General features: G+C 41.4%; 1 protein-coding gene across 6 annotated transcripts in view; it reads right to left on the bottom strand.

Moving 5' to 3' along the window:
* Nucleotides 1-495: 495 nt before the first annotated feature.
* The window catches only part of pde9aa (phosphodiesterase 9aa), a 108,497-nt gene continuing 82,344 nt past the window's right edge, over nucleotides 496-26,648 (bottom strand). For 5 of the 6 annotated variants that reach the window (XM_062402443.1, XM_062402446.1, XM_062402447.1 and 2 more), the window contains 4 exons: nucleotides 8,798-8,902; nucleotides 3,688-3,816; nucleotides 1,316-1,411; nucleotides 496-1,236 (listed from right to left, as the gene is read on the bottom strand). In XM_062402443.1, the coding sequence (XP_062258427.1) occupies nucleotides 1,186-1,236; nucleotides 1,316-1,411; nucleotides 3,688-3,816; nucleotides 8,798-8,902 (381 nt within the window). In that variant the 3' untranslated portion in view covers nucleotides 496-1,185. The remainder of the gene's footprint in view (nucleotides 1,237-1,315; nucleotides 1,412-3,687; nucleotides 3,817-8,797; nucleotides 8,903-26,648) is intronic. The other variant, XM_062402445.1, reaches the window with a different exon arrangement.

Raw genomic sequence — 26,648 nt, 5'->3', positions numbered from 1 at the left:
AAGGAAGGAAACCTTGAAAAGGTTTCAGAGTTTCACAAAAACATCATCGAGGGGAAACCTAGGGGCTGCGTTGTAGGTGACGCTGTTGAGCCATTTTGCCACATCCATTTCCAAATACTCCAGAAAACGTACATTTTCACCACATTCCAATTTTTGAGCACGTTAAAGCCCTCAAAAAGCCCCTTCTTTTGCCGAAAAAAATAAGAAATAATATTAATAATCCTTTCTTTTTCCAATAGAGTCTCCCATCGTTCCATGCTCAGGCCCTAATAACAATTAGAATAATCCTTACAATTTCAAAAGGGCCTCCCACCGTTCGGTGCTGGGGCCCAAATAATAATCCTTACAACTACAATAGGGCCTCCAACTGTCTCCTACTGTTCAGTGCTCGGGCCCTTATAATAATCCTTACAATTTCAATAGGGCCTCCCACCCTCTCCTACAGTTCGGTGTTCGGGCCCTAATAACTAGCAACATCAACGGTTCAGACACGAGTTTGTAATTAAAGTAACACCTTTATTTTTTGTAGCAAAGAACACATAACCTTCAAAATCTTTACAAAACAAGTCCTTTAAATAATAAAATATCTAAATATTTTTCACTTAAGTAGTCTGTGCTGTACAAATGTTGACCCCCTGAAAAAGGCTTTAGATTGTCCATCTTGCACTTAAGTTCATCACTAGCTTGTAACGCTGTCTAAGAGCTGCTCCCACTGATCCACTCAATTCAGTTTTACTGTGACTCATTGAGGTCTACCCAATTATCCCAGATTACGACCTGGTTGTCCACTGCCCTTCAGCTGGCTCAAGTGAGGACAGGACACAACAGAGTGATGGGCCATAATGAACCAATGCGTCTGATGACTTCACTTTATATCCCATTGCTTCATTCCCTTGCTCTAGTCTTACTGGTTCTGAAACACAGAGTGAATTCATCAAGAAATCTCCCCATAACGTGTTCCTTTAAGTTAGCCTCTCTGATCCCAACACTGACAAAACTATGTGACATCATGAGGAAGTGAAGTGGATTGATTGATAGGTGGGATATAGGGAGATAGTAGGCTGGGTAGGTGAATCCAACTAAGCATCCATCTATGGTCCAAGAAAGATGAATGCGTATTTCGATTGATGGATAGATGGATGGAGGAAGTACGGCAAGAGTTCTTTCCTACCCTTTCAAAAATGTTTACTTCTTCTTCCCTCCCATGGTCAAGTTCTCACTTTTTTTTTTCTGTACCTGTAAAGAACATACATTTTTATGAGCCACAATCTGCATCAATGGCAGATGATATGTACACTCATAGAAATCCTCAAACCTCATTCATGGCATCATCAATCTGTTTGAGTTCCTCGTATCGGTCCCTCGACTCTCTGAGTGGCTGCACCATTGCCTCCTCGATCTGTGGAAACAGCTGACACACAGACACACACACACCACTGTAAGTATCATCACTGCAATATGTTTGTGATGTCATTTTTTTTTTGTTAAATGTTGTTGTTTGTAAGATATTCCGTATTTTGTAAATTTATATGGTGAAGGGAGGTAACTCCAGCATGCAGTAGGGTAATGCATCATCATCTTGATATCCTGAAGTATTATTCAGGATATCAAGAAAGACTGTTTCTACAACAGGTACAATAATCCAAAGCAGAACCTCAACCAACCATGAAAAATCCTGAAGCTTTTCAAATTCACCCAAAGTCCCCTGAGCTTAAAACATGACAATCAGTCGGTAGATATTAAAACATGTGTGCGTAGAGTAGAGAACAAATAACTCAACATTATCTCAGAATAGAGTTCAAGTTAGTTTCCCTATTTTATTAAGTCACACATTGATCGTAATCATTATGAAACATCACTTAGAGCTGTAGCAACATACAACTAGAAAATTCATCCTGCCGAGAAATTTCGAATGGGTGCCTTCAGCGGCCGGATCCACAGACCAAACCTTTTTTGTTAGGGAAGAGAGACAGACTGACTGCTTTAAGAGAGAGATAGACCCAGAGAGAGAGAGAGAGAGAGAGACTGACACCGGGTTCACACCGGACGCTGAAGGGATGCTGAAGCGCCGCGCCACGCCAGAAAAGCCAAGCGCCTCCCATTAAACCTTTGTGCGGTTCACACCGGACGCCTTTTAGTTAAAGACAACACCAAAAAAGACAAATGTTGTGACGCTGCTGCAGTTAATGTTGGAGCAACAAATAAGTATATGCTTTTATACAACGGGTCAAACGGTGATATTATTAGCGCTGCGTGGTGTTTCAGCGCCGCTTCAGCGTCCGGTGTGAACCCGGCGTGAGACTGAGACTGAGGCTGGCTGGTTAAAGAGAGAGAGAGAGACACACTTGATCAGTAGGTGGCACTAACACTGCATGCACACTCATACATCTCTTCAGGTCAGGGATCTGATCTTGTGACAGAATTTTGGGGACGATTGCTGACACTTCATTTTCAAACTGACCACTAGGTGGCGCTATCACTACATACACTAATATATTTGTTCAAAAGGAGCTTTTGGCTTCTGTTGGTTTTGAACTCATGACCAGTGGATCACTTAGTCAACGGCTCAACCCACTGATCCAATCACATTGACTTTAAATGTCATTGACTTTTGATATTTAAAGAGTTCAACAGTTCCCCTCTCAAATACAAAGTAAATAACAATGTTAAAGATCTGACCTCACTGGTACTTGAACTATCCACCTCTGGGTCCCTGACCCTCTGCTTGAACAACTACACTACCTATGGTGTTGATAGCCTTTGAAGTGGTTAATATAAAAATATCACTGTCCCCCTTTCCCCAATGGCCCCTCCCTCAGCGTGTGTAACTCACTAATAACTGCAGGTGTGGGAGAGAGCCAGTGACAGATTAGACCTCAGGAGAACGTCCCAAACAAAATGCTCTAATTAAAAATCTATAACTCCTATCCGTGAAATGTTTTTTCACAAATTTTTTAATGTGAACTTTCAGACAGTTAGAAATGTCAAAATATTCTAGCCAAATCTTCAGGACCACCGACAGATGCTGTCAAAAAGTTGCCATTATTGGGGAATTTATTACCAATATCACACATTACTGTATATGCCACTATATATAATGTATATAGTGTATATTACTTCTGTAGACCAGTGGGAGAGTGGGGCCTTTCTCATTCCACAGATACTCCCTTCTCTCCAAGCAGTACCCAAGGTCAGGTTATTGACAAAGGGTCAACAAACAGTAAATTGTAGTGTCTACGCTCATGGACTTTCATATCTAGCTCAGATGAGCTAAACAGAGAGGCACCAACTTCCTCTCTTTATTTCATAAGTGGCAAGATGTAAGGACACAATGTAATTTTGGAATGCATACTTGAGGCTTAACTATCCAATAGGATGCACACACCTACACGTAATATAGAGAGTGACAGCAATTCTAGCGATCCATGGATGTGCTGTCGGAATGTGTGATGCAAGTAGAGGGAGATATACTGGGATGCTCTGGAAAACATCTTCAGACTTGTGGTTGACCATTGCTCATGGTGGCCTTTGTATATTGTTCCACCTTCTGGTCTCCTTGATGCATTGAGTCTACATTAAATTGTTCTGCATAAGACATCAGCTACTGCCTGAGTTCTCCTTTCCCCAGCTTCCAGAAAACTTCCATAAAAGCCATAAATCTAACCTGACTTTATCCTGATTACTGACCTTCATAACAGTCTCAAACATGGGGAGGAGGACAAACTTGATGAATCCAATCTGAGCTGTTGGTTTGGTGACCTTTTCTCTGTCCATGAATGGAGCAACAGGAAGCCCTTCAGCCTTCTCCTTGTCACTCTGCACAGAACAGACACAAAGATTAGAAGGTTACATCTCACATACCAGTGATAGGATGGAGAAATTATCTTTCTGCTCATTCAATAATGCAACAAGATAATAATCATTTGTACACTTATATAAGTAAAAGAAAATTGACCCTGCCTAAAGTAACTGCAAATCCGGAAATCACCAACGTTTTTGGTCAATATTCTTCGTCCTTTTCTATGGAGCCCAATTCCCCCACTGGAAAAATAAATAAAAGATAAACGCGGCCTAGATGATTAAAATAAAAATTGTACAAGATTTTGAGAGAAACACACATAACTGAGAAAAAAAATCATAATGCCATAAATGTGAGATCAAAGATGTAAAATAAAAAAGTCATTATTATGAGACAGAAAGTAGAATTATGTTGTTGATGTTGTTGTGTGGTGTACAAATGGGGTGATTGGATCGGCTAAAATATTGTGTATATTTGGATATCTTTTTGTCCGCTGTGAGATCGGCCCAAAATTGTTAGGAACAGAGGGATTAAGGTTTCTTTAAAAGAGGTTGGACAATCGGACTATTAAAAACAGACGTAGGAATAAAAACATGGCGGTTAACAGGTGCATCAAGGTTGAAAGGTAGTTGGGATAAAACCAGATTAAATAAAAATGCTTTGTGGTCAGACAGACAGATATCCTTAGTTTCAATGTTGTTAGGACTAAGACCATTTCCAAGGTTGAGATCAAGAGTGTTACTTTTGAGTAAGTCGGTTCATGTATTGCCTTAAATAATTACAGTGTCTCTTATCTGAAATAAAACTTAATTAAAAAAGTAGAACAGCAGAAATGTATGTTAAAAATATCCAAGACTAGGATTATATAAAATGTTGGTACAAAATGTGATAAAAGTCAGCAAACTATTCAATAAAAATACTATAAGGGTTGCGTGGTCTTTATATTATGAAAATGGGTGCAGGGTTTTTGCAGTTATTTACAGTATAGAAACAATTCTGAAAAATGGGATTACATTTTATGTCTATAAATGACAGCAACTGCCCCTCCCTTGTCTGACAGTCGGGGTTGAGGTGTGTAAAATCAGGGTGGGTTCCTCCAATAAGAGGACTTTGTGTCCAGTGTTTGTATGTTCTGCTCTTGTTCTTCCCTTGCTGTTAAATATTTTGCGTATGTGGATGTTTTCTTGTCCACCGTGTGCAACAGCCTTTTGAACCTGTTTAACTATGTTTTGGCTGGGTTCTGACATCATTTTCATTCATATAATGGTGGTCTGTTGTTATAGAATAGGACCAAAATGGAATTTTCCCAATAAAGATACCCTGGGCAGAACAAACCAAAAAATCCCTCTTCAACTTAAAACACCCCCAACTTAAAGCATCCTCCCACACACCTGATGTCATCTGACCTAGTTACTCTAAATCAATGTCAAATTGAATTACTACATAGTACTGAAATAAATCAAGGCCATTATCAACATTAGACACATGCAGCTGGCCTGAACTATCTTTCATACCTACAAAATAGCATTTAAAACATTTTCATTGATGTTCCTTTAGACTTGTAGCCTGACGTTGTCATACTCACAATTCTAGTCCGAATTTTTGCCAGTGTTGTAAAAATAATTTAAGGATACATGGAGATCTTACCAACACGGTCAGCATTTTTTAGAGAAACAGTAAATGTTTCTCCCCCCCCCCCTTCCCCAAACATGACGCAAAGTTTCTCTGTTGTATTATTGTTCACTTCATCGTAGCCGTAAATATACTGTAAATCTGGAATGACATTAAGTACACGATATTTTAATCCATAAAACCAAACACAAACGTTAAAATACAATAAACAAACAAATCACCACGAGACAAGTCTTATGCGTTAACGTGACATAGCGACTCCTGTTCCGCACTACCTGCAGCAAAGTAAATGGGACCAGCTTCCTGACCTCGTTCCGCTGGCGAGGGGTGTTAAACTATAGTTTTTGAGAAATGCCGCACAGCGGGCGTCCGGTCAATGTACGGCGGGTGTCTTATTGCACTGGTCCGCAAGCGAGGGATCTGGTGCGTCTATTAACATGGTCCGCTCTTTAAACTGCAGGTAGTTATGCGAGGGGAGTCGCTACATGGCAGGCATGTTGGTACCAAGCGTACTTTGATGACGTGGTTGATTACGTTACTGTTGATCATCTGTCCATCATCGTATAAAGCCCGCCCTGACAATCTGATTGGACCGGTCGATTTCGAGCCGGGCATAATTTCTCCCCAACGGAGCGACTCCAGACCGAACTTCCCAACCTCAAATGTTGTGGGCAGGGCAAAGTTCGTCTGGCATCCAGGCTTTTAGACTTGTGCAATTTATTGATAATTAATTTGTCTGGACTTACTATTACTGAGCAATAGTTGGGCCTACATGTGTAGCCACACCCTTGACCACATGTCTTCTTTGTTCTTTAAGGGGACATATTATGAAAATTCCACTTTTGTAGTGCTTCTTCACGTTAATTTGGGTATCTGGCATGTCTACCAAACCAAAAACTCTGGAAAAAAACAACTCCCGCTATTTGTTATGGTTCCTCTAAGTCAGAAACATCACAATGAAATGGGAATCTCTCTTACATGCCCCCCCCCCACCACTCATAATACATATGATATTTGCCAAAGCACTTCGCTTCTTTTTGCAAACCTCGGATACACCTGGAATAGCTAGCTAGCAGCATGAAGCAAATTAAGCACCCAAGATGTGCTGTGGTCGGTTGCACAGATACGCAGAGATCTGTACATAACGTCCCAGCCTCAGGAGACACAAGAGTGAAATGGATGAATTCATATTTGAAGCAAATGTCCCTGAAAGAATTGGCAAAAGTCTGTTGGTGTGCTCTCTGGTAGGCCCCGGGTTCCTACCGGGGCTACGCCTTTAGCTTCTAAAGGAAAAGGCACTCAAAACAGGTCAATCTGAGGAGGGCTGTTTTAGACAGGGTAAAAGGGTGCTGTTTTAAATGATCCTTGTGGTATTTTTGCCAAAATATGTTGAAGACGTTTCATTAAGACCCCAAGGAACCATTTCAACTTGTGGTAAAATGGGCATAATATGTCCCCTTTAAGACAAAGGTCGAGCTTACACAACTCATTATCCGGTGGTCTTCACATCTAGGTGTTAAACCTGCCCCTGGACACAACTTTCAACCACTATTCGTCACTGTGTGCCCGAAGACCCATGAGGTCACCGGGCTAAAGGCTAATTTATGCTTCTCCGAGTTTGCTACGGACAGACGGATCGGACGGACACTTTTTGATTCATAGTTCTCCATTGCTGAAAACAATTGGGCGCCAGAACAGTGGGTGGTGTCGTTAGCGGACAATGACTATCCGTAGGCTCTCCGCCATGCCGACGTGTAGTTAGACAAATCAAAGCTGTGCGAAAAGCACTCCGCGGAGCCCGGAGAGGATGTTCCACGGCAAAGAAGGCGGTCCTATCTGTCCGTGTCCGTCAAAACGGAGAAGCATAAATTGGCCTTGATGAATCACCAGCTCCCTCTAGAAGAAATGGGTATCTCTCACCCTTACTTAACATCTCCTGGAGGAGAGGGATTCCCATTCCAGCCAGGGAAACATTCTCCCTACAAAAGCTCTTCTGACCCTCCAAGAAGGCCTTCCTAAAGCAGACTGCTAAGGCGCAGGTGCAGGTGAATTATATTCATGTAATGTTTTACATGTTTGATTTGTGTTGTTGTGGTATTTGGTAATTAGTAATTAAAGCTAATGTTTGTTATTTTAGAATAATGCTATTCACAGACACAGGGTCTTTCTTTGCATGCAATTAACAACTTTCTATAACTTGGCTCCAAAACCTCACACACATCTACCCAAACTGAACATTCTTTAACATACATGCTTTTGTCAGTAAATTGTGTGAATTTGACCTAACTCTACAGTGTCAAGAGCTCCATATCCTTCAGGTTTGCTGACTTGGTAATTTTGGCAAAAGTTTTTATTAAATTATTAATCAGATTTCCATATTTGTAGTTAGTAATTTCATGACGCTATCTTTTCCACTTCCTTTGAAGGGTGGTGCCCCGAGGTAGCTTCAATGTCAATTGAAGTTATTATTTAATATTATTATTTTTCTGACAGCCAAATTTATTGAATGCCCAAAGACACAGCAATGAATGGTGCTACGCTTAATGAAGAATAATCCTAACACATTGATCATTGAGGTTCAATCAACATATTGTAAATAACAGTTGCTAGATCCTCCTGATTATGGCCCCCTTATCCATTTTATGGAATATGTATTTCATCTGTTGTAAAGCCACGTTTAAAGTAGGCCTAGATGTACTTGCAGTCTATTTTCATGTTAAACTGAAGAGGATAATTCCAGCAAAAGGGCGGCCCCTTCAACCGTAATATAAAAGTATTTCATAAACCTTTTATCTTATAAGACTTTGTTTCATAATTTGTAACTTTTTCTCTCATAACTATGACTTTCTCTCTCAATAATGACTTAATATCCCCTAATTTCCACTCTGTATGTTATAATTTCTACTTTGTTTCTCATAATTATGACTTTTATCTCATTATTCTTGCTTTATCTCATAATTATGACTTTACATCTTATAATTATGACCCCTGTCAATTGATCAATCTGTTCATCGCGACCATATTCATAAATCACAATTTCTTTCCTAGGGCTGAACAATCCTCTGCCCTTAACAACAGTAAGGGAAATTTGAATTTTTATCTTATAATTTTGACTTTTTAAGTCATATATGAGTAATCTCATAAATAAGACTTTCTATAATCATTTCGAATATTTTCTCATAATTATGACATACAATTTTTGATACTATCAAAAGAAACCCATTTCTTTCATCGGCAGAAATGAGGTTCCGTACTTTTTACAATGAAAATTAAAGAAAAAATAGGAAACAATGACAACTAGTGGCATTGCTGTATGCATAAAAATGGAAAAATTTGACAAAAAATTGCCCATTTTAGTTGACTCACCTGCATGAAGTACTCCTCCAACAGGCAGTCAACCCATGGCTCAGCCACCTCCATGGGCCGCACCTCATTGGAGATGTCGCAGCATTTGATAAGCACCATCTTCAGCTGAATAGAGCACAGTGTAAGAGGACATAGGTCACCATGAATAGAGTCATTACAATGGGTCTGAGAGAGTAAACTCATTGACCCCACTGTTAACAAAAATAAAACACCGAAAATCATAGTTCATAACCTGGTATAGTGAGAAGGAATGCCTTTTAAGTTTAAGTGTACTGACTTGCTACCCTAGAATATGAATACCACTGCTGCTGGGCTAATATGAAAGAATTCATTTAATGAGGAATGATAAACTTTGCATGTGTTGATAAATAATAACATGTTATTTCTGTAAATTTCTGTATCTGTGATTTTGAATGCTTTATTGGCAGGTTTGCCAGAGGACAGGCAGTAAAAGAGAATTCCTGTACCTTGCAGTAAAAGTGTCTGCAGTAAATATAGAGGAGGGGGGTACTCAGAACCTTAGGTTATGTACAAATATTATTAACACAGTGTGAAAGTACTGTTACAAATAAAACTCCAGCATTGATAATTAAAATGCTTGCTAAAGGTACATAAATGTTAATATTAAATTGAACTTATGATATGGAAGCAAAGTGCAGAATATCACCAATATTAGTATTAACACTATGTACTTAAAGTGCACATCGGCTATTTATAGGGCCATATTTTAACTTTAGTCTCGACAAGAACAGCTTCACATGTTCATAAAATTAATTATTAGTGTGACCATACAGCGTTTCCTTTCACCCTCTGTCTGACACCATTCCCCTTGTAGAATGTGCCACAAACCTTAAAGGGGATCCACACAAGCTAAGTCGATCACATGCACTATTCAATGGGACAGACATTTCTGAATTAGGCCTGCCCAGCATGGTTCCTCCATATGACACAGAACTCAAATTGTCAAGCCTCTTGACCTATGTGGCATAGGATAAAAGGATAAAAGGTGCGGCATCTTGTCACCAGGCCCACAACTGAGACATACCTCATAAAAAGTCAAGAATCCAACCCAAAATATCAAGATCAACCTTGAATTTTTCTAAAAAGATATCTTCAATCTTCTTCACAATTTGGGCAACCTTGTCTTGGCTGAGGGATGATTGGAAAATGTAATAACTCCTGTCTGCTCTGAACAGGAGATTATTTTTCCTGCTTGCTTCCTCCCAATGCATGAAAAAATATTGTTTGTTGGTTAATGCCCTTCTAAATTTCTGTGAAAGTTAAGGGTAACGACTGTTCACAGGACTCTGCAGGCAGTTGACGTGGGGTTCCAGTTTCAGGCAGTTTTACAAGCGGGGCAGTTGGCCCCTCTGCTCCTAGGTCTAGTGGAGGCTGTCACATGTAAATGCCAAAACTGTGATCTTTATAAATGCAAATTAGGATAGTTTCACTTAATGATGCAGAGGCTACACGACTGAGTGAACTCTTTATTAAAAAAGGTACTAACTCCCTTTTAAGGAAATCTCCCCTATAGATACATCAGTGTTAGTGTAATTAAAGAATCATAAATTGTACCTTGAATAGATTTACCTTATATACGTAGGTATGCTATAATGAGTGTAATCAGTGATACAATTTTGAGGGTAAATCTGATGATACATTGTTAACATTGCAATGCTGTCAAGCTCATCCAAGACAATCAGTTGGAATTGAGAGAGTGTCACCACTTGACAAAATCCCAAACATTTGTCCTCCCAAATTACTGAAAAAATCTCGGCTCCATAAACACATATCCAAGGCATACTAAGGTGTTGACTCGAATAATTTGGACTTCAACTGTCCTTATGTTGTTATTAAACTTTTTCAGTATTCCATTAAAAATTATTTTAACCAAAGCGACTTATAATAAGTGCATTTAAATATGAGGGTACAAACCCAGAACAGCAAGAATCATGTAATTACATTACCAGAAAGAATAAACTGGTCCTCAGTTACACACTCAATCTATATTGATTGCAATTTAAAAACTGTTATTACCGCTGCTTCAAAAGTGAAAAGGTAATAAGAGAAGTTTTACTCTGAAAACATCCCACTCAGCTCGTGAATACGTCCATTCCTGAAGAGACCATGCGTGGTTCGATAAATCAGAATCAGAATCAGAAGGTGTTTATTGTCAAGTAGGTTGACACCTACCTGGAATTTGATCTGGTTATTGGTGCAAACAATGAACATAAAAACACAATAAATACAATATACATATAAAAAACAATATATAAAATAAAAATATACAAAACATACAAGATATAATAAGTAAAGTGAAATGCAAAATGCAAACAGAAGAACAGTGTCAAATTGCAATATGCTGGTCTTGTGGCATGAGGTTTTGGTCCTGATGGACCGCAGCCTCCTGCCGGAGGAAAGAACCTCAAAGAGTTTATGACCGGGTGGGAGGGATCGGCCACAATCTTGCCTGCATGCCTTAGGGTCCTAGAGGCAAACAGGTCCTGTAGAGATGGCAGATTGCAGCCAATCTCAACCTTCTCAGCAGAGCGGAGGATACTCTGCAGCCTGTCTTTTTCGTTGGAGATGGAGGAGGTGAGGATGGACTCGATGATGCAGGTGTAGAACTTTACCATCATTGACTTTGGCAGGTTGAACTTCTTCAACTGCCGCAGGAAGTAAATCCTCTGTTGACCTCTTTTGGTGATGGAGCTGATGTTAAGCTCCTCTTGAGGCCCTGGGAGATGATGGTGCCCAGGAAGCAGAAGGACTCCGCAGTGACGACTGGGGAGTCTCTCAGGGTGATGGGGGTGGGTGGGGCTGGGTTCCTTCTAAAGTCCACAGCCATCTCCACTGTTTTCAGAGCATTGAGCTCCAGGTTGTTCAGATCACACCAGGTCACCAGATGGTCAATCTCCCACCTGTAGGCAGACTCATCCCCATCAGAGAAGAGCCCAATGAGGGTGGTGTCGTCCGAAAATTGCGGAGATTGACTCTCCTCCAATATCTTAGAACCAATCACATTAAATCTACTGTTATGATTATATCAAACCCCTTCTGTTTGAGGCTATTATTGACTTCCTATTGCTAACTGATTTAGCTTAGGCTGTGATAATTGTCCATGGCTATGTTGTTCAACTTTCATTGCCTCTCAATAAATACTTGAATTCGATCAGTCCGGCTCTTCTCATATTTAGGATAAACCCACACGCCTGACAAAGTCAACTCCACACTGTTTCCCCTGGAGGAGAGGATGACTGAGTTGGAAATCAAAGTCACAGGCCCAGTGTGGAGGGGTTGAATCGGAAAAGACTAGCGCACAATATCCCAAATTACGGTTAGAGCTAAGGCACAGAGAGACGCCATTGCTAACTACCAAGCTAATTGTTGGATTAGCAAGAAAGTTTCTAAAAGAAAAAGAGAGCATCTAGTGCTTGAGTAGAACTAGTGTATGTTTAAATATGTACTATCTGCTAAAAATTAAAAGTTTGTTCTTGGGGACATATTATGCCCATTTTACCACAAGTTGAGGTTCCTTGGTGTCTTCATGAAATGTTTGAAACATATTTTGGTCAAAATACCACAAGGATAATTTAAAACAGCACCCTTTTTACCCTGTCTAAAACAGCCCTCCTCAGATTGACCTCTTCTGAGTGCCTGTTCCCTTTAAAAGCTATGCTTTGAGATAATGAGATATTATCTCATTATTATGAGTTATGAGATGCTAAGTCATTATTATGAGATACAGACTGTGGGCGGGGCACAACAAAGTAGGGAAGCTGTGGTTGAGCATCCGCGGCCAGGACAGCTGCCTGTCTTGCGGAAGTGAGCGACCTGGCATCGAGGCAGAGACATAACGTAATCGATATATGTTTTCTGCTCCGTTCATAGCGATGTGCTGCCTCTGCATAACCAGCTCTGCTCCAGGATCAGAACAGACGCTCATTAAAGGTCAGGTCGACCTGTATGTGCCAGAGTCTGTTTCCACCTCCCTTCCCTCTTACCTGTGCTCCCTTTACACTTTAACAATAAACATCAGCACTGATCACAAGTTATTGTATAGATGATTAGATTGTACTGATTGTGTTAACAGCTGATAACAGCAGGACATATGACATGAATCCATCCTTCAACAGCCAGGAGCTCACCGAACTTAGTGCCGCACTTCAACGAAGACTGGAAGCTACACTGGATCTCACAACTACACACCACAGACGTCTACACACTGGAGCAGATTCGGACAGAGTCCAAAAAATAACTTATGACCCAGAGGCGGCAGAGAGACATTTCAAGCTTCACCTGATAAGTTTTTCACTTGCTAGGCCAGTTGTGTTTGTACAATATTTGTGCTGTATGTAAATTAAGCTTCGACTCAACATGTACCTTGTAAATGTTTTTTTTTCCTCTACAATATTAACAAGATATAACATCAAGTATCACATGGATATATGTAGTCTTCAGTAACTGCAGTGCTTTTAGTATAGGCTGACTAGAAATGTATATTTGTATTTAAATTATTAGTAATAATAACTATTTTATTTATTATTATTATTGTGTGGGAGGGTTTTGTCCACTTGTGTATTATAATGATCGAGGGTGACCAATAGCAACAGATCTACCAGCCAATCAAGAGTTTCAAAGATCTTTGATTTCATCCAATGGTGAAGTGAGATACGCAGTCTCTCTCTTCTCTGTCCTTATCCTTCTAGATCGCTCTGCTGCATTTGACACAGTGAACCACCAGATCCTTAATTCCTCTCTTCAGGACCTGGATGTCTCAGGCTCCACTCTCTCCCTGCTCTCTTCCTACCTCAATGACCGCACTTAATGGGTAACTTGTAGAGGATCCGTGTCTGAACCTTGTCCTCTCACTACTGGTCTCTCAAGGTTCCGTCATGGGTCCCCTCCTCTTCTCTCTGTACACTAACTCTCTCTGCTCTGTCATTCTGCTAGGAACCTGGGCGTGACACTCGACAGCCAACTCTCTCCTACTGCCAACATTACTCTAACAACACAATCCTGTAGATTCATGCTGTACAACATCAGGAGAATACGCCCCCTTCTCACTCAGAAGGCGGTGCAGGTCTGGTTTAGGCCCTGGTCATCTCAAGCCTAGACTATTGTTACTCCCTCCTTTTCCGACTACACCTTGAATACATTTTGAAACAATTTAGTAGCACTTAAATGGCAATTACTTAAAGCACTTATTAGTTTTTTGCGACTCTACAGTGCAGACAGATGACAGAGCTAGAGGCAAGTAACACAAAAAAGACAGTAGAAAAAAAGAGAAAGATAGCGATACAGGTAGAGAAAAGATACAGACAACTGAGCTGGAGAAAGTTGAGAAATAGAGGAGTGAGAGGGAGAAAGGGAGAGAAACCGAAGAGTGAGCTGGAGAAAGGGAGAGAAACAGAGGTGTGAGATGGAAAAAGGGAGAGAAACTGAGAAGTAAGACGGAGAAAGGGAGAGAAACAGGAGTGGAGAAAAGGAGAGAAATGGAGGAGTGAGACAGAGTAAGTGAGAGAAACAGGAATGGAGAAAAGGAGAGAAACAGGAGTGAGACGGAGAAAGGGAGTGAAACACGAAAATAGTGTGGGAAATTAGGAGGGGAAGAATTATCTGTTAAATTCTTTGAGACTTTTGAGTCAAGATGTGAAACAGAAAAAGTGAAATACAAGCGTTTGCTCCCTTTATTTAATTTTTATGGACTTCCGGTGGTGACGATGTAGGAGAAAGCCGCTCGAAAGAGGTCTCGCATCCACGAGCCCTGATGCTAGCAGCAAACCTGGTCTCGTCGAAGACGCACCGGACATTTTTTCAATGAGCCAGCTGGTTTCTGAACTAGAGAAGCAACGAGTCTCGCTTCGGGAAGACATGTCTGTGTTAATCCAGGAGTCCGTTAAACCCTCACAGACTTCAGTGGACGCACTTCGTGAGACGGTGAATCACTTTAATGGTCGCCTCGCCGCTACAGAGTCCCTGGCCGGGGACAACTTTGAGCGCATAACGGGCGCGGAGAACACAGTGAAGATACTGCAGGCCCAGAACAAGTCTCTTCAAGACCGCCTCGACGATCTGGAAAACAGGTCCCGTAGAGTCAACCTCAGGATTATTAATATTCCTGAGGGCAGTGAAAAGGGCCAGGACCCGATCGAGTTCGTGTCTAATCTGCTGATGGAAAACCTCGGCCCCGACGTCCTTTCCAAACCTCCAGAGCTCGAGAGAGCGCACCGCTCCCTAGCTCCTAAACCCGGACCGGGAGGCAGACCCAGGCCCTTTGTCATATGCTTTCATCGTTTTCAGGAGAGGGAGAAAGTGCTTCGTTGGGCCAGACAACACGAGCTTAAGTGCCGCGAAACAGCGTTGCGGGTGTACCCAGATGTCAGCACTATCACTGCGAAGAAGCGAGCCGCTTTCAACAAAATCAAGCAAGCCCTCTACCAGAAAGGCGTGAAGTTCAGGCTTCTCTTTCCTGCTCGCCTGCAAGTATCATATGAGGATGAGGTGTTCACTTTCGAGGCTCCGGAGGACGCGCACGCATTTTACAAGGAGCGGGTGATGGACAGAAAGTAAAACACATCAGGATATTCCTGGCTGCTGCCCACATTGGTGAGTTTCACCCCCAGCTGTGTTGATGATACTGTGTGCTCCAGCCCTGTGGACTCGCTGCCCTGCGGACTTCTTCAACCAGCGTCATGGTAACCATGGAAACGGGTAGGCACGTGAGCTGTGTTTACAGTCTGCCCTTATCGTACTGCAGGAGCGATGTGGATTTTCGTACTTTGCTTTGCCTTGTTGTGGACTCAGTTTACTTACAAATGTACAGTGTGGATGCCATATGTTATGTTATCAACATATTTTTTGTTCTGATTATGATGGTAAACATGTTAAGTTGGTTTTGATGAGACCTTAGTCTGGCTGATGTGCCTCTGAAGTGCTCACAATTATCTTATAACAGGCGTTGCTTTTTTCAAACTTATAGACGGCCTGTCTACTTTAGTTAAATGTGAGGTGAGGAATAAAATTTAATTTAGTCTTCTGTAAACATGTTGTTCTTTCAAAACGTGGTGTATGTGTTATATATTCAACGGGATGACCTCTTGAACAAGAGAGGGTTATGGAAGCTGAAAGTGTTATCCTGTCGGGATTGAAGATGTGGTGGCATCTGGTTTGTATAAGGGATTGTGGGGTGGGAGGGTTGTGGAGGGATTCTTTTAGGGTTTTTTTTTTGTTGTTGGTTTGTTCTGGTTGTGTGTTTCTGTTTTGTTTTCCCCCTTTTCCTTTGGCTCAGTGGTCACGTCAGGCCTGGGAGAATCATAGCTCCTCATTTTTTATGTCATGATGACTCACGGTAAGAAGCTTCGTGTTATCTCCTGGAATCTGAAGGGTGTCAACCAGCCTATTAAACGTAATAAGGTAATGACTCATTTAAAGCAACTTGGAGGTGATATTTTCTTTTTACAAGAAACTCACCTCTGCACTTCTGATGTTAAGAGTATCAAGCGGCCTTGGATAAGGGATGTATTTCACTCTAAATTCCCAGTAAGGGCGAGAGGTGCGGCTATCCATATAAACAAAAATGTTCCGTTTGAATTGTCAAACTCCATTGAAGACTCCAATGGTCGATTTGTAATTATTTCTGGTAGACTATGTGGCACGCCTGTGGTCATGGCCTGTAATTATGCACCGACATGGGATGATGATAAATTTATTTCAAGTTTTTTCTCCTCCCTCCCTAAAGTTGATGATCACTACTTAATTATTGGAGGCGATTTCAATTTAATTCAGGACCCCTCCCTAGACAGGTCTTCCTCTAGTCCTCAGGCGCTATCCAAGTCAGCTAAAGTCCTTGACACACATAAAATCAGTTTAGGCTTATTTGACCCATGGAGGGCTACTTCCCATTCGGACAAAGCTTATTCTTTTTTTTCACATGTTCATCATTCATATTCTCGGATAGACTTTTTTCTTTTGGATAATTATTTTTTATCAGAGATCCACTCTTGTGAGTACCATAGTATTGTTATCTCAGACCACGCCCCTGTATCGGTGGATATTGGCTTTCCTAGTCTTGTCCCTCCCTCCAGGCAGTGGAGACTTAACTCTTCTCTGCTAGCCCAAACCTCCTTTAAAGATTTTCTTCACACTCAGATCTCCTTGTTCTTTGATACTAATGATTCTCCAGAGATATCTAGACGTATTCTATGGGAGGCCTTCAAGGCGTTTATGCGTGGGCTGGGGATAAAGCGGGAAGACTACTAGCACATCAGGCGCGCACAGCTACACTATCCAGGTTGATCCCTCAGATTAAGTCTGCGTCAGGTGAAGTCACCTCAGACCCCACAGAAATTAATAAATCATTTTGTTCTTCTCTACTCTAACCTCTATTCCTCCCAATGTCCTCCGACTGTTTGGGATGGAGTTAACTCACTTGATAAGATTGTTTTCCCTAAAATAAATGAAGATTTGGGTAGGGAGCTGGGGAGTCCAGTCTCTACCAGAGAGGTTCAGGAAGCAATTATGTCACTCCAGAATGGTAAAACTCCGGGCCCTGATGGGTTCACGGTTGAGTTTTTTAAGTTATTCTCTGCCGTCATTGCACCTGTCCTCCAGAGAATGTATAATGAGTCCTTTGTTGAGGGCCGACTGCCTCCTACCCTGTCGGAGGCCACTATTTCTCTTCTGCTTAAGAGTGATAAGGACCCTCTTTTGTGTGGTAGCTATAGGCCCATTTCTCTGTTGAATGTTGATTTAAAAATCCTGTCAAAGATCTTAGCCCAACACCTACAACGGGTCCTGTCATGTATAATATCAACCGATCAAACGGGTTTCATGCTTGGTAGGCACTCGTTTCATAACACAAGGAGGCTTTTAAATATCATTGGTTCTCCTGGTTCCGGCGTTCCGGAAGTGGTTATTTCACTGGACGCAGAGAAGGCCTTCGACAGGGTGGAGTGGAGCTTCCTTTTTTTTGTTTTGCAGAAATTTGGTTTCAATCTGGAATTTATATCTTGGATTAAATTGCTTTATGCCAGCCCAGTTGCCTCTGTCCACACAAACGGACTCCAGTCTGTTCCATTTCCCCTTTATCGAGGAACCAGACAGGGCTGCCCTCTTTCCCCCCTCCTATTTGCCATAGCTATTGAACCTCTGGCCATCTGGCTACGCCAGGAGGATGGGTTTGAGGGCATCATCAGAGCTGGGAAAGTTCACAAATTATCGTTGTATGCCGATGACCTCCTCTTATACATGTCTAATCCAGCTGCCTCTCTCCCTGTGGTTCTAGATATCTTTGACAAATTTGGGTCCTATTCAGGTTATAAACTTAATATCCACAAGAGTGAAGTTCTTCCCATTAATTGTGCGTCAAAAAATATACCTCAGTCCTTATTCCCTTTCAAACATGCTACAGGTGGATTTAAATATCTGGGGGTGCATATTACTGATTCAATGAGTCATCTTTTCTCTAAAAATTTCTCTCCTCTAGTTGAGAAATGTAAACTAGATTTTGTCAGATGGTCTGGTCTTCCACTATCCCTTGTGGGTCGAGTTAATTTGGTTAAGATGGTTGTTTTACCGAAGTTTTTATATCTTTTTTCACATATCCCTGTCCTTATTAAAAAGTCCTTTTTTAGCTCGCTCGACCAACTAATAGGTTCTTTCCTCTGGAGCAATAAAAATCCACGTATCAGAAAGTCAGTGCTACAGCTCCCGAAGGCTCTTGGTGGCTTAGCTTTGCCCAATTTCCGACACTATTACTGGTCCTGTAATATTTATAAACTTTTATACTGGATTAATAACACAGCAGATGACCAGTGCCCTGTGTGGGTGGATATGGAACTTGCATCTTCCAAGCTCTCTCTTCATTCCCTGGTTTGCTCCCAGCTCCCTCTAACTGCCCCCAACTTTACCTCCAATCCAGTGGTAACTAACTAGAATCTGGATTCAAATGAGGAAGAACCTAGGCCTTCATAGGGGCTCAGACCTCTCTCCAATTACTAACAATCACCTATTTCCGCCTTCTTGCACTGACTTGACCTTTCGGACGTGGTTCAACAAAGGGATAACAAAATTTAAGGACCTTTACAACCAAGGGACTTTTATGTCGTTTTTAGAGCTCTCAAGAAAATTTGACCTGCCTAATTCCCATCTATTTCGTTTTTTTCAGACAAGGCATTTTGTTCAGAATCAGAACCCCAAATTCCCCAGTCGTCCTCCAGAAACATTGATTGATTCAATACTGGCTCTTGATCCCGGACAAAAGCGACTAATTTCTAGCATTTACAGCCTTATCAACTCTTCTCTCGATAGCCCAGCATCAGGCCCCAAGTATTCTTGGGAGCAAGAGCTTGGAGTCACACTACCTGATGATTATTGGGAACAAGTATTAGGGTTGGTTCATTCCTCTTCAATCTGTGCATGGCATGGCCTCCTACAATGTTAAGTAGTGCACAAAGTTCAGTACACTAACTTGCGGCTATCTCGAATTTATCCCAATATAACTGACTCCTGTAACAGGTGCAAACAATCCCCAGCAGATCATTCTCATATGTTCTGGTCCTTAACCGGGCTTGCCACATTCTGGTCTGAAATCTTTAAAACACTTAGCACAGCATATAACACTACCATCTCTCCTCAACCTCTCTTGGCTTTGTTTGGGGCCCCCCTACAGCCTTTTGCCTCTAGAGCAGTGATTCTCAAACTGTGGGGCCCGCCCCACCGGTGGGGCGTGAAGGCATATCAGGTGGGGCGCGGGACCGGGAGAGGGAAATGTGATGCCGGGTTCCAACCATACACGGAAGCGCGCGGCGCTCAGCGCGGCCCTCAGCGCGGCCCTCAGCGCGGCTCTCAGCGCGGAGCACCGCGCTTCTGTGTATGGTTGGAACCCGGCATCACATTTCCCCCTCCCGGTCCAGCGCCCCACCCCGCTATGCGCGGCACTCAGCGAGGCGCTCAGCGCAGTTCTCTAGCGCACAGCCGCCTGGCTGTTCACGCCGGAAGACTTGACGCCGAAACCATCGGTGCGATGTGAACGGCACAATTGAGTAACAGAAATGGCGCTCGCGCGGCGAGGCGCTTCCGCGTCCGGTGTGAACTGAAGAGGAACAGTTCATTGAGATGACATCTGACTCCAGCCTGAGGCTGAGGTTTACAGCAAAGACACTGAGTGAATTCTGGATTGGCGTGGAGGAATGAAGGAGCATCCACTCAGAGGGTTAGGAGGATTCTGCTTCCCTTTGCCACATCCTATCTCTGTGAGATGGGCTTTTCTGCTGTGGCCTCACTTAAATCAAAGTACAGATCTCGGCTCAATATTGAAAATGATTTAAGAGTGGCATTATCAAGCTTAAAACCCCGTTTTGACAAATTGTGCAGTGTAAAACAGTCTCATTGCAGCCACTGATACAGTTGACAAGACTTGAGTTCTTACATAGTGAGTTGTTTCTGCATGTGTTATTTTTGGTTGAACTTTATCATCTTGGAAACAAAGTGATTGTAATTTAATACATTTTTTCTCCATATTAGAAATAGCACGGACTGATGGAGGAATGTAGTGAAGAATGTCACAAAAAGTTTTAATTGCTTATCAGAAATTCCTGAAAGTGATGTGAAGTTATTGTTCATGTACATGCTATTTAAGTACACAAGTTAAACGTGACAAAGGTATTGCACTATTTTTTGTAAGAAGCACACAGATTGATGTGGCAAAGTAGTGACAAATGTCACAAAAAAAAGTTGTAATTGGTTAGCAAAAATTCCTGAAAGTGATGTGAAGTTAATGTGTATGTTATTTAAAATACGCAAGTATATCTTGGCCTATTTTTTAATAATTTTGTTAGGGCAGGGAGCGGGTGGGGCATTACAAATATTCTCGCTCATAAGTGGGGCATGACAGAAAAAGTTTGAGAACCACTGCTCTAGAGTTATACAGAATGTCCTTGCCTTTACCACCCTGTTGGCCAGACGCCTTATACTCTTTAAATGGAAACACCCTCAACCCCCATCTCACAGTAGGTGGGTTGAAGAAGTTTTACTGTTCATGAGTCTTGAAAAGCTTAGATTTTCCCTGAATGGTTCCTTAAATTCATTTGAAAAGACTTGGAGACCTCTCTTAAGTCATATTGAGTCTTTGACATCTCTGAGTTATGGTGATGACTGAGCCTCCCCCTCCCCCCCATTTATTTTATTTTTAATAACAATTCACCCTTCCCCTTTAATTATTTATTTTATTTTATTTTATTTATTTATTTATGTATTTTTATATTTGTTTGTTTTTTCGTGTTTATAGGTTTGTTATGGGTGCTGGGGATGGGAATGAGGGAGGGATAAAAAGATGGGAAAAAATGTAAGATGGAAGTATTCCCTGTTATATTGTTGTATCTCGTGAAACTACTTCCAATAAACAAAAATATATAAAAAAAAAATGTTTATGAAGTTAACCCCTTTATTTGAACTTTCATAATTTTCACAATTTTATCTAGTTTCTATTATTTTGAAATGTAGCCCTACTTTTATTTAGTTAATGAGAGAACATTATACATATCTGCAATCATACATATATGTTCAGTTCTATGTTATGTGACAATAAATATTGTTAAAAAGTTTGGGAATCGTATTTCATTCATTTGATTTGACAGGTATTGAGTACATGCAGATGTTGATACAACTACTAAGCTGTTTAATTATATATATCATACTAAATAGTTAGACATTATGATCTTCCGGACCTTTGCTTCAAGACATTTTCTATAACTGGACCTCTTTAAATTTTAGTTGAATAACCCTGCTCTAGTGCTGTGTATGGTTTTACTCTTGATGTAAAAGGTTTGCATATTGGAAAATCCCAAGCCTCATCATCACTGTCCCTGGTACATCCAGGGCATTTTACATTTCATGAAAACAGCGCACACTATGAAAGGCATTTGACTGTAATATAAGGTTAAAGCACAATAACATATATATTTTTATAATTTCAAAACACCTTTGAGTGTCAAAGAGGAATAAAAGTCACTAATATCATTTTTACAAATCATTCGATATGCTGCCAAATAATTGACATATGGACTGTGTGATAAAACATTTTTTGTCTTATGCAAAACAATTTAATGTAGACTTGATGCATCAAGGAGACCAGAAGCTGGAACAATATACCAACGCTAACAGAGTAATATGAGCAATTTTCACCCCTAAGTCTGAAGATGTCTCCCACAGCATCCCAATTTATATCCCTTACCTTGCATCACCCATCCACGTAAGCATGCATACCTAACCTTTACGTCTAACCACTGATGTTATACGCAAAATAATTGGAATTTGTGCCTCTCTGTGTGGGAATCTAAATTAGGTATGAAAGTCCATGAGCGTAGACTCATGTACTGCTAATTGGCCCTTTATCTATAACCTGACCTTGGGTACTGCTTGGAGAGGGAGTATCTGTGGAATGAGTTGGGCTGTACTCTCCTCATGGTGAACAGATTTACTGTATGAGAATGTTCAAAAATTCTCTCAGTCTGTTGTAATGGGCTCCTTGTCTACAATGTTTTTTGTTAATGTTAGAGTGGAGAACATCCTGTGTAAATAGTTGCCTTCCGGTTGCATGTACATGAACTGAACTGATACCTTTGCAAGCACAAGGATAAGCCAGGTATTCGAGTCGCATTACCACATCACACCAACACGCATAACATTAACACCTAGTAGATGCACAGGCATATTTACTTTGCATTATTGCCAAATATGTAATCCTGAGCATGAAGAGAGTCCACAAGGTAGAGAAGCTCAGCCACCACCATTAAACATCCTTGCTGCCTGTTGCTGGTCTCAGCCTCTGCTCTCTCCCTGCTCTCATCCTACCTCGACAACATTCGCAATTACCGGGTAATTTGGAGAGCATCTCTCCTTCTCCTCTCTCTGTACACCAACTCTCTTGTCATTCACTCACATGGCTTTTCCTTAAGTGGGGCAGATAGTAGAAAATTTGTGAAAAATTTGATACAAGCACCTAATTTGGCATGGTGGTTCCCTAGGGTCTACTTAACAAATCTGCCTGACGTGCCATTCATGTTTTCTTGCATTCTGAATGTAATTTTTTTTTCTTTCACTAGCATTATAATACGATAAATGTTAGAAAATGCTTTATATAAAATAACCACATAACACATCAAACAATACTCCTAATACTTTATTTACACAGTACAAACATTAGATATACCTATTTTGCTTTAAGGTACTTAGCGTTTGGATCATGTTATTCCGGACGGAAACAAAATCGAAAATGATAATAAAAAACGTTAATACTGTAAGAATCGTCCGGATGAAACCAGGATGTTCAGGGCTTGGGTGTTGGAACAGAGACAAACTGGTACCATGGAAGGAAGTTTGAGCTGTAGTCGCTGTTGGGTTGTGGTCGATGTTGTCCACTGCGGACGTTGTGAACACCTGCTTCCTCAACACTGGTGGACAGACAACTCCATCATCCACGTACTGAAGGCCGATTTATAGTCGGGTTTTACGTACTCACGCATGCATGACAGACACGCAACACAACCCCTCGCGTGCCCTCTTGCGGCTTGCGTGCGTCCGCCAATTTTTCGAACTATACGACAAAGTGAAGCGAGCCTCACGCAGCCCACAAGGGTTGCGATTGGTCTGCTTACTACATCCCGTCCGGAGTCTAGTTTCCGGTTACATGCCCCATAATACGCGGAAATCACGGTAGATTTAGAAGAACGAATATGGACCAAATTCAACATGTGGAAAACAGCCAAAATAGCCACTAAATCCTAAATGCGAAATTGAATTTTCACAATGTTTCAAGAAACTTATTTGTTTGTCTAGGCTTTTCCTTTGATGGTGCTGTTGAGCCATTTTGCCACGCCATTCATGATTCATCATTTCAATTTCAATTTTGATAGGGCCTTGGCACTGTTGGTGCTCAGCGGGCCCTAACTAGGACTGCGAAGCAGCAGCGAGCGGGCCCGATCACTAGGTAACTCGGGACCGGATGCAGCCTTGGGAGAGGGCGGTCGGGGACCGAGCGAAATAGCTCTGCGGTGGCACTAACACTATCTATACCAGGGGTAAGCAACTCGCGGCTCCGGAGCCGCATGCGGCTCTTTGGCCCCTCTGCAGTGGCTCCTTGTAGTGTTGTCCATGTTGCACATTTTTTCCGCGAATGGTGAACTTAACGAATCAGCTTTGTTAAGTTCGAAGCTGATGCTTTCAAGAGGTGGACCAAATCTGTAAATTCAACTTCTGCTGCTAGTTTTGTGGTCGCCCGTGAGATAGCAAGGCGTGGAAAGAAGTTCACAGATGGAGAATACATGAAAGAATCGTTCATTAAAATATCAGAGCATCTATTTTCGGACTTCAAAAACAAACGTGAAATTATTCAGAAAATGTGAGATATGTCTCTCTCTCTCTGCAAAGACGGTCAAGGATAGGGCCATCCAAATGGCAAACATCACCAGACAGCAAACTGAGGACATCAATTCAGCTCAAGCCTACTCAATAGCTTGTGATGAGTCAAGTTATGTAAACGATATTGAACAGACAGAGCTGTTATGCAGATATGTGAACTCATGGGGCGCAGGAAAAAATCATTGAGTTGATACCACTTAAAGGCCAAACACGGGGGGAGGACATTTGTGAGGCTATTGTGAATTGTTTAAAAGCCAAAGAAATAAAAACCACTCACATGGTGTCAGTGGATGCTGATGGGGCACCTAGTAGTAAAGTTTGTGACTTTACTTACAGAAGTCGCTAGAATGAAAGCTGCTGACGTTTCACTGTATCTTGCAAAAAGAAGCACTGTGCGCACAAACATTTCCCCCCGAATGTATGTAGGTGATGAACCTTGCTATTCAGATAGTGAACACAATAATGGCAAAAGGGTTAAACCACCGACAATTCTGTTCATTGTTAGATGAAGTCGACAGCACATATTCAGATCTACTGATGCATAACAAAGTCAGGTGGCTGTCAAGGGAAGATGTGCTGAAACGGTTTGCTGCTTGTCTGGAACATGTGAAAGCCCTCCTGGAAAGCAAAGGCCTCACCTATCCCGAACTGGAAAATCTAGATTGGCTGGAAAAGTTACACTTCATGGTGGATATGAAAAGTCACTTAAACATGAGGAACTATAGCCTCCAGGGAAAGGGAAGAACGGCCCTCCAGATGCTGGAGGATGTTTTGGCGTTTGAGCGCAAGATGACAGTGTTTGCCATAGATATACAAAGAGGTACGCTCTCTCACTTCCCCTCCCTGGGAAAGTTCAAAGAAGAAGGTGATCACATAAATTGAGAGTATTTACAGTTTGCATTGCAAACTGCATTTGGGGAAAGATTCAGAGAGTTCAGAAAGGAAATAAACACATTATCCTTCCCTGTTACACCCCTGGGCATCGACCCATTCCTGCTGAACATGTCCGCATTCACAGGAGTAAGCATACCAGATCTGGAAATTTAACTGGCCAACATAGCTGATAACGACTTATGGGTGTCCAAGTTCAAAAGCCTGACAGCTGGTCTCGAAAATGTCACCCGTCAGAAGGCCATTCTAGCTCAAGAGCACAAATTGAGCGATATTGATAATCTCCCAGAGACAGACAAACTTGTGTTCGAAACATGGAATGCCATTCCCGACACTTATATGAACATGAAGAAGTATGCATTTGGAGTCCTGTCCATCTTTGGGTCAACATACTTATGCGAGCAGGTTTTCTCAAGCATTAACTACATAAAATCCAAGTATCGCTCCTGCCTAACAGATGACAGCCTGCCGTCCTGTGTGAAGATCAGAGTCACATCTTACAGCCCTGATATAGAGAAGATTTGCAGTGATGTTCAGACACAGAAATCATATCACTGAAGGCTAATACTATGGATGACAGCAAACTGAAACATGCTTCATCATAATTTATGTTTAGTCTTTTTAAGCTATTAGGCTGCAGTTAAATGTTTTATTTATGTCTTCTTATTTTATACATTTACCACAAATATGGGGAGGACTCAAAATGGCCTGCATAGTTATGTTCTTGATATATTTCAAAATCGGCCTACACATGCCCCTGTATTTTTTTCTTACAATAAAATGTCAACTGTTTTCTTTATTGTCGTTCTATAATTTCATAAATGCAAAAAACTATAGTTCTTATATAAACAGTATAACTATATATAAAACTTTATAAGCTGTGTTATCAGATATGTTGTGCGGCTCCGGACAAATTTTATTTGGGGGAAGAGGGGGCAAAATGGCTCTTTTGATAGTAAAGGTTGCCTACCCCTAGTCTATACTTACAGTCTAATAGATCTGTTCAGGTCGCGGATCTGATGAAACGTGAGTAATTTGGGGCCAGGACAATCTACAGTGGAGCTACAACAACTTCAGTTATGCTGATCAGTAGGTGGCGCTATAACCCTGAGATAATATTAACAAATGGTGCTGTTCAGGCGGGGACTCTGATCATGTGACAACATTTTCGGGCTGATTTGACTTTGGCAAAGGATGAACTTCAATGTTTACATGGTTTGAGAAAATGTCACAATTCTGACCATGCAGGTCTAATGACTTGTCTGAGCTTATTTGAGCTGTATATTGTAAAGCAGCAAGGAGCCATGCATTAAAGAATAAAACATTTCACTTCCTGTCACCAGCACATGGCGCTGTGACGACGAGTCAATATTGACATATGGATCTGTTCAGGGCTGTTGTTACACAAATGTAGTTTAAAGGAGATTGAACGATGTACACTTAAGTTACAGCAATTTTGTGTGATATAGCGACTTGTTCAAATTCGATACCATTCCACTAACATGGCGTTTGATGAAAACTCACAGTTTCAAAGGATTAA

The sequence above is a fragment of the Platichthys flesus genome, chromosome 13 (genome assembly GCF_949316205.1).
Source record: "Platichthys flesus chromosome 13, fPlaFle2.1, whole genome shotgun sequence".
Classification (NCBI taxonomy): Eukaryota; Metazoa; Chordata; class Actinopteri; order Pleuronectiformes; family Pleuronectidae; genus Platichthys; species Platichthys flesus.
This window is presented reverse-complemented; position numbering and strand designations above follow the sequence as displayed.